The 9,387-nt window shown below is 52.7% G+C and overlaps 1 protein-coding gene across 1 annotated transcript in view; it reads right to left on the reverse strand.

The window, feature by feature from the left end:
* Positions 1–7,566, reverse strand: part of LOC128732224 (histone-lysine N-methyltransferase Suv4-20) — a 53,604-nt gene extending 46,038 nt beyond the window's left edge. Inside the window, exons 1-2 of the mRNA XM_053825399.1 lie at positions 7,422–7,566; positions 6,696–6,736 (exon numbers count right to left, since the gene is read on the reverse strand). Of these exons, the coding sequence (XP_053681374.1) occupies positions 6,696–6,736; positions 7,422–7,566 (186 nt within the window). The remainder of the gene's footprint in view (positions 1–6,695; positions 6,737–7,421) is intronic.
* Between the last annotated feature and the right edge of the window lie 1,821 nt (positions 7,567–9,387).

Genomic DNA, 9,387 nt, shown 5'->3' on the forward strand with positions numbered 1-9,387 from the left:
GCACATGTACCACGTGCTACACGTCCCTCAGGAATCTAGCGCTTTCGTATCGATCGTACCAGCGGAACTGCTCGAACAGGCGTCTCTTTAGGTGGGCGAGCTGCGCGAAGTTCAGCGCCACCGTTTCGCGTTACCGTATCGTTGCGCGGTCTGCGTCAACTGATAATCCCGAGCCCGACCGAAACCGTGCGACGAGTACCGCTCCGTGTGCGTACGCGTGTGTTGGCGGTTTAGCCATACCGCCGTCACCGCGATCTGTACCGTCTCGTTGGATCAACCGCTCTCGATCGCGCCACCGGCACTGCACGGTGCGCTGGTGCTGGCTCTCTCACACCACAGGAAGCATCGTTCCGCTCGAGTGGCGCTATCTCTAGCGTGGGGCTTTGATGCCAGCATTCTTATTCGCTTGTACGCGCCTGATCGTGCCCGAAAGCAGCGATACGATCGTTGTCCACCGATTAGCCAGAGCCATGGATGGTGCCCGAGATGACGAGCTAAGAACCCAGAACAGCAGGCCACGGGAACGGCCACTTAATCCGCCGCACATGCTGAGGACGCAAACACGATCGCGATCCTCTCGCACACCTTCGCGGATGTGTCAACGCAAAATGCCACGGCGCTCGGGTGTCCATAAACCAACGGGGACCCAAAATGACAGGTAGATAAATAATAAACAATAACACTTCGTCTTAAATGATACACGGTGCACAGACACACGCGATCGCCCGCATAATCTCGAGAGGGGCTGATAATGAATTCATCCCCACCCGTGGTGGGTGGGATGGAAAGCGAGATGGGCCCCGAAGAAGGCCCTTCGACGACGTGACCGAGGAAAAAGTGACGAAGCGTGCCGTTCGTGATCGCGAGTAAGTCACGCTAGCACACACACACACACGTTTGCACTAGCGCTCGCTTGGTGGCGCTAGTGTTCCGTTGGCGCTCCCTATTGGGCTCGCGTTGTCCGCCCAATTAGCGACCGCTTTTGATGGCCATTGTGTTGGAGCTTCTTTTTTTTGGTTTTTTTGCTCGATCTACGTTTCAACGCTATTTTTGCACCTCACCAGAGAAAATGCTAATCGCGCGTTTCGGACACGTTTCCCGTGCGGTGAAAACCGGTTTCCGTTTTTCTTTTCCACCCTCCAGAACAGAACCGTGCGCCCAAAGATGGAAATATGGAAACACCAAACACTGGTCCAATGGTCCGTTGCAGACCCACCCAAGCGAACCGTGAAGCGTTCGCTCAAGGATTCCGTGAGTGCGTGCCTATCGTGTAGCACGCGCACGTTTCGAACGGCCAAACGAAAGATGCATTTCGTGGATGATGCTCGTGATTGTGTTTCCCAACGGCAACCAATTGCTGGCATACCGCGGTGAAGGAAACCGATTGTTCCACTTTGGCCGCCCAAGACGGGCTGCAATTATGTCACAATGCCCGAATCGAGTGTGAACGAAGCACTTAAAAAGGGATTTCGATTGCCGCTCGTTCGCGCTTTCGCGAGCTCGCTAAATTTAACCAGAAACGGCTTACCATCGGCTGGGCGCAATTTTTCCGCCTCCCGAGGTTGCGAGCCAATGAACTGGAGCACCTTGTAATATATTGCCACCCGTTCGAAGAGCCTTGCATAGCTTCCTCTCGATGTTCTCTTATTTCGTGGGTCCTTCAAGCGCCGCGAAGGCTCTCGCCGTTTAGTAAAAGAATTTATGCGCAACCCGAACCAGTCAGGACATTCGGTAACACCCTCCGCTGGGATAAATGGCACGATCGATAAAGAACGCAATCAACGCTAATGAGAGCTGCGGCATGTTTCGCCTCGCGAAGAATGTAGTCCTTCAACTTACGGCGACATTTTACGGCCACTTTCCAACCACAGGGTGAGCGTTTCGGATCTGATCTCGAGCTTCAACTCCTCAAGCCGGAACGCGGGGATGGCCTTCCCGTGCCCGAAGGCCGTGGAGCATTTTTAATGAAGCTGTAAAGTACATTCCTGAAGAAGGGATCTCCCTTTCGATCGTCAGGCTGTTCCTCTCTATACACAGGGAGGAACAGCACAGCACGCCACCGAACGGTGACTCCAACGTTCGATCTACGAAACGAGGACCGGCTGGACATCCGGACGAAGGTCTTCGCTACCCTAGCCTTCAGCTCACCGTTCTGGAACGTTCCGAACAGGAACTTCAAGGTGCCTTCCTTTGTGAAGGTACAGTTCAACATGCTTTCGCATTCGCTCCCACAACCCGGCACGAACGAGAAGGGCTATCACTCGATCGGTTCTGCTCACACCTGGTGCGCATGGAGCGTCCATTGTGCGGGTTTGTTTTTGATTAATCGTGGCGGCGTTAACGGCAAGCCGGAAGAAAGCAAACCCTATATGCACCAGGGCCCTTCACACGCGGTACATCAGCCTAATGGTGTTGTAAGCTCCCACCGAAGCTCCCACGCGTTACACGACCGCCCATCCCCGGGTGCATTTCGCGTGCTGCGTGTTTTTCAAGGTTACGAAAGCGCTTCCGTTTGATTGATAAACGCGCTGCTACGGTTCACCTCGCGACCTGTGTTCGCGATCTTACTTCCGTTCGCTTCCGCTCCTCGAGGCGGTGTTGCACTTTCTGGCTTACCCAAGCGATCGTATGCACGCGAAAACACCACGAAACTCCACGTGTTCCGTTCTCACCGGCTGTAAGTGCACTGGCAAGCTTACCGATCGGATTGTGCTAGCTTTCGATCGAACCATGGTGTCAGGTCTTTGGTTGCCCACTGCCCACGGCACCTTTGGCGACCTTTTGCGGATGTTCTAGAAATCACACACACACACGCATGCTAGTCCCGGTCCAGCGAACTTCCTGCCCTGGCATGATGTCAGTCGATCTGCGATGCTGCACACACCATCATCGGCCAGGATCAACCCGCGTGACCGATCTTGTACGGGGTACAAACGGACGTTTGACCTACACGCCACCACAACACGCGTAGTACGCAGGAACGGGCGCGACACGCGGCACACCTGCGTACGAATGGCGCAACGCGTACTCCACGCGGTGGTGAACGGCGTAACGAGACATTTGCTCCGACTCGCCGCAGGTCTTGGCAGGTCTCGTGACATCGAGCGTTAATCGCACGTCCCGTAGACCGCTTGGTTGCGCCATTCCAAGCGCGGAGGTGCCTATAGGTGACCGAGTCAACGCTGATGTGATCTTGAACGAGCCCCGCCTCGGTTTCGCACCACACACGCACCACCCATGTCCCTGTGTGGCTAGTAATGGCCGCGCGAGGACGTCCAGTTCCGCTGCCCCGTTGTGGCGAGACGTCACTGGGTGCACTGATTAACATGTGCGTGCCCGATTCTGACAGCGATCAGAAGCGTGAAGGTAAATTTAGAAAGACGCCTAAGCTCGGCTCCAGAGTTGCAGTTCGATTTTTTGAGGGATCTAAAAGGGTCTTACCGTTGCTTCGTACGGCGGTCGAGAACCAAAATGTCGCTCCAGAGTGTCAAAAAACGCTGAGCAGGACCTTCCGAGCCTAGCGCAGCCTTAGGGAGTCCTTCAGGCGCAACAGAGGCGAAAGGACCTTGCAGAGAAATTGCCGTACACAAGCGTGCCAGAGGTCACGTGTAAAGCTTTAACAGCGGCACGCTTTGACAAATGGCACCGTGTCAGCGTAGGCCTGAGGGGGAAAATTTCGAAACCAGCACAATCCACACATTGTGTTGCTGATGAGAGACGCGAAAGCACCATTCTCGATCCGTTTAAACCTTTAAGCCGAGGGCCAGCCTTGGTTGTTCGACGGTGCGATGCAAAAGGATCTGATCCTGATCGTTTCGCGCGCCCCAAGCGCTCATTTGTTTGACTACGCGAAGAGAAACAAACCCGAAATAAAAAAAAAGCGAGTGTCACCGGGGGCGGCAAAACCACAAAGCGGCAGTTGGAAATTAATTGTCTTCTCGAACCGACCGACCGTGCCGTTTTCGTCGTACTGTCTTTTCTGTTTTTTTTTTTGAGACGTTACGCAACCCAGGCGTAACGCCATTTCAATCGCACAAAAGGAATGTCAATTTTGTAATTTCTACAAACTAGTGACCGCCCGAAGGGGAACTTGTCTTTCCTGTTCGGGGCTGCTGCAAGGCTGGTCGATCGTTAATCGAAGCGTTTTGCAATCTAACTAGGTCCTTGATCGATCCTATCACCCTTTCACAGGAGACAGGTGTTGCGGTGTTCCTGAGAAATATGATTAGTTTGTAAATTCCTTTAAACCCTTCCCAGGAGCATACATCTGTCAGCGTGTTGGTTGAGTTGAACTGCGCTTTCCTCTTCACCGATCACATCTCGACGAACGCGTCACGCCCCACATTGCCCATAATTAGACGTTACGCTTCATCCACCTGCGGTTTGTTTGCGTTTCAAGCCCCATTCGGAAGTGTACCGATCTCGTAGGTGCCCGTTCAACCTGTACCACGTCTCCTTGAACCTGCACCGGGATGATGGCCAAAGTCAACGCGGCAGGCGTGATTCGTTTATCGCGATCAGCTAGCCGGTCTAGTCCGGGTGCTGCTATCTGCGGATCACCCTGTACGCTGACATGTTTGCATGCCGTCCAGCAGAGATGAGATAAAAGAGAAGCAACCAACGTGTTTGAAGAAGAGCCACCATGCGTGCGTGTGTGTGTGACTGTACTCGAGCCAACACGGGAGGCTTTTCATTGCCACGTTTTGTTTGCTCCTAATGGTGAACTCGCCAAGGGCAGTCGGTGAGATATCAAGTTCACCGAGCACCACCGTGTATTGTGCGACTGATCGTAGCCTAGTGTTGTGAATGTGCACGTGTCCATTTTGGATTCAAAGCCACCCAGAGGCAAAAACGACCCCTAGGCTCAGGGGTGATCTATAATACGAAGAAAAACGGTCTGGTCTGACACAGTCAAGGTCTCTTTCTTGTGTCGAATGTTAGAAAAACCTGCCTCCCAAAATGTGCTCAGGCACAGAGTATGCCCCATTGTCAAGTCCAGCCGTCCAGAAAAGCCCAAAGCAATCTGAACCTGATCCAATACAAAGTTGCTTCCTTTTCTGAACGCAACATTCCAGCATTTCGGACGCCCCAGATCGAGCACGAGCTACATCCACCATCGACGACGTATTGGTTTTAGTGGTTTGCGACCCCGCTTCTCCCGGAACCAGTCCCCCCTCTCCCCCCGCACTCCCTTACCGAGGGTATCTGCTTTCGATGTCTGCACCGCAGGAGCACACAGTCGCACTTCCGCTTCCCCCAAAACTTCAACCAAAACCGGTGCTGGCGGACGAATTTCGCAACCCGGATGGTGAGGCCGATCGGCGGAACTAATCCCCTGGCAGGGGGGCAGGTTTCAGAACGTAACCGCGTGCGATCGGTTGTTAGGAAACGTGCCGCATAAAAAAAAACGCGATCTCGAAGGCCATTGCAAACTGCGCGAGAATGCCGCAAACCGGCACACATTTGGCAATCTGGCGATCGTGAACGAGATGTGCAAATGGCCTATTGCCTGGTGGCGCATTGCAGCAGTGTTCCGTGTGATGCAAAGTGATCAAGTTCCGGCTTGCTAGCCTAGCGAGCATGCACCGATTATCGTGGTCTCATTTTGGGTGGAAACAACGACCATCCGTGCCTTAAACTGGGCGCGTTTCATTAGACACTGTCTTGCTAAAAAAAAAAAGAAAAAAACCATCGCGATTGGGGACGTGTTACTCAATCGCGAGTGTTCCTCTCTCGCTCGCCTTTTTGCGTTCGCTTTCTTTCTGTCGCTCGCGACCACCCCACGGCCCTACGGGCAAATGCACCATTCGAAACGACAGTTCATCTGGGTCACCGAATGACCGGCTAGTCATTAACCTTATTTCGTTCCGCTTCGCCTGTTCGACGCACGGGTCTGCAACGTTTGCAGATCGTCACAGCTTGCTGGACCACACCCGGTTGGGCTCGGTCTCAGAATTTGACCCCCAACGTGCCCTCGGGCGTTTCATTTCGCTGCTGATAGTGACATTTTGGCACTGGCAGCAGCTAGGGACCGATCGAAACGATCGGCAGGACGTCGCCTTCCAGCTTCCCGAGACCGGTTCGGTTGCGTAATGGTGGTCGCGTTATCGCCCTCCGTTGTGGTTCAAATTTAAGCTGAAACAAAGGAAGCGAGGGAGAGCAAAAAAACACAACACCTAAAGACAACGATCTAGCTCGGATCGGGCAGGTTGCGGACGTTAAAATCGAAAGTCTACCGTTGGTTTCAAGTGCCCAGAGTGGCCGACCACAGATAGGTGAGCCTGGCGCGATGGAATTGGCAGTGTAATCTTGGCAAAACCATGGACCAAGCGGCACCATTTGCTTTGAAACAGTAATACACCGCAATTAAAGCCACAGTGATAGCTTAGGGATGTAACCGAGCCGCGGGCGGAACAAGGGCCCTCGAGGAAGCATTTAGAAACATGCTACATTCCACTCCACAGGAGTAAGCTTATCGGTAATCTAGATAGAGGGACTTTTTCTTTCCGCCACAGGGAAGTAATTAATTTCTAAATTAACCCGCATACAGCAGTTTCCGTTCTAAGAGCGCTTATCTGGTGGGAATGTGCTGCTAGCGACGGTCGTCAGTTGGCAAAAGGTTTAGAAAGCTTAGTCCCCATTAGCCGCACTTAAACTATAAACGGACAATCAGCGGACAATGGAGCCAAACTTACGGCTAATGGGCCTTCAATCTCACCACCTGGCTGATTCCGAACTGCACATGAAGCATCACCGAAGTGAAAATCAAGCTCTCACGCTGTACTTTGCTAGGGTTTCGCTTCGCGCCCGGTGGAATATCTCTTTGTTTCGGCACACATTGACACAATGTGCAGGGCGGTTTTACATAAGCCACACACCACCGTACAATACCGTGCTTCGAGTGCACGACCTGCATCTAGCAGCAGCAACATTTACGGAGCATAAAAACCCCGACCCTGGATGGCATTGTGAGAGCGGCACATACTGGCACAAGTGCATCATAAAATGGTTTGCGTCTACCACAAGCTTCTCGCTGGTTGTTGGCTGTTAAAGCTAATGAAAAACCCTCTAATACCATCCTTAAAGCATAGCCGTAGCAAAGAGACGAGCTCTTGGCGTCCTGTTCGCCATCGTTCACCGTCTTATCAACGTTTAAGTTCCAATTCAGGCGCTATCTTCGCTTAACGGCGGCACCCAGCGACGGCGTACACGGTTGAATGTGAAAATTATTGAAATTTTGCCACACGCGCACAATCGCGATGCTAATTTTCCTAATCCCAAACCACCGCACCAGTCCACTGGCGGCACATTCTCGCAAGAACCCATTAACCTTTGCCGCCATTCATGGACAGGTTTTGTTACTTTATGCGCCTCCCCAGCTGAGGCACGCTGTTGGGAAGCTGACTAAAAATGGCACCTACCTGCTTCATGGTGGTGATCGTGACTCTCGTGCCCGTGGTGCCCATGGTGATCGTGGTCATCCTGCAGATGGTGCTTCAGGTGGTGCAGATGGGCATAGAAATGGTGATGATGCAGCACGCAGGCGAGATCGGTACAGTTTAACATAATTCCGTGTTGGTGGGACCGAGTGTGCCGCTCGGTAACCGGTCCGTGGGCGAGTGAAGTTTTGCGAATCCGTGTCCTGGTGGAGCACGGTTTTGACCTTCCCGAATGTCACTGCTTTTTGTACAGGAACAGCTCTCTAGCCAGCACAGGAAGCAGCACCTGAAAAGACATGGATGGCAAATGCATGAGCAATAGTGATTCCCCGGAGGCCTACTCCGAGATGTAGATTTTCTTTCATCCGTGAGCATGCTTTGCGGAAATCGAGAATGCTGAAAATACCCCGTTAACGTGCGAGCTCGCAAGCAACGGTTACACGAGCTGGCACTTCCTGCAATATACACTTGCTTGACGCCTCGGCAAGATGGATTCCATGGTAGCAAGGTAGTTTCTAGCGCTGCTGCTGACTAGAACCACGTTCCACGTGTCCTTGACGAGTTTGAAATGTCGAAGAGGCACTGCGAAAGATTGCGCCCGGCAACGGAAGCGACACTAGCGCTGGGTGCTTTGCATAGATGTGCTGAGTGCAGGAGCGGGCGAGATATAGCTAGTGGAAGGTCGCTTCTTCCAGATGACTCCAGTGACTTGAACGAGCGTATGAACACGAACCGGGCACAAGGCTCACGGATTGTGAGGCAGTTAACGATGACACATCAATCAGCAGACCGCCACTGCGAGCTGTGGTGGGCGTTGGAGCATACCAACAACAACTCATAATATGCAAATTTCACTTTAGAAAATAGAAAAATAATGCCTCAATCAATCTCATGGTTGGATTTATTTCTTCTTATACAACTCATACCGAAGGGGAAACGTAACCGCCCACAGTATGAGCTGACATGGCCTAATCACCTCACGAAGGCGAAATCAGTAAAGACCTAGGATGTCCCTTTGTTATAGGTTTAGTAGTCGCCCGACAAAGACCCAAAACCCCGTGCAATTGATAGCGTCGGGGCAACATAAAATGTAAAAACCGACCCAGTTCCCACATGTCCCGATTCGATGTAGCGCCTGTAGAAGCCGATTTCGGTCCTGCTAAAGCCATCACGTAACCAGCGCGTGTCATTATGCAACTCGAAGCAGCAGCAGCAGCAGCAGCAGTTGCAAAGCAGCACAATCGACCACGGACGATAATTTGGTGACGTCGCACGTCTCACCGAAGCAATGGGTTGAAAATAAATCATACCTCGCCCGGTGGCGAGCTCCGACGCCAGCCAGGATGCACAATCACAAAGGGGCTCGATCTCGGTAGACGAATGCCCAACTTGTGGGCTAGAGTGGGCAACAACTCCACGAGCCACTAAGTGAGCACTCGCGCTTATCAGCGTCGGCGTATCTGCGATCGATTCGCACGTGCGTCATGCTAACAATCGAATCCACCGAACAGCGATGCACCGATTAAACCCTACCAAAGCACATGCGCTAACAGGTGAACAGGGTGGGAGTTTGGACAACATAGCTCGACCGGCTGCGACGACTGCGTTACGTTCAACGGTACACCAGACAGGTCGTCTTGTTCGGACCGCTTGTCAGTACATCGTCGGTGCGGACTTGCGCAAGCGTTTGTGTCATCAGGATTAACGTCCGAACTTCGCTTTAGCACGACGTGTTCTCTTGCAGTAGTTTAGCGGTAAGCGCAGAAGGCAAAAAATCGCCTATCGATCACCGTTGTTGCGCCAGACGGGGTGAGCAAAACCCACCATTCCGTGGGAGCTGCCAACGCACTGGCGACAACAACGGATCAGTGGGGCAGATCTCTGATCGACACTGGGTTAGCGTGTGCTGCAACTCCTCGAAGCCAGGCCCGTAATTATAGTCGACGAA

Source organism: Anopheles nili, chromosome 2 (genome assembly GCF_943737925.1).
Source record: "Anopheles nili chromosome 2, idAnoNiliSN_F5_01, whole genome shotgun sequence".
NCBI classification, from domain to species: domain Eukaryota; kingdom Metazoa; phylum Arthropoda; class Insecta; order Diptera; family Culicidae; genus Anopheles; species Anopheles nili.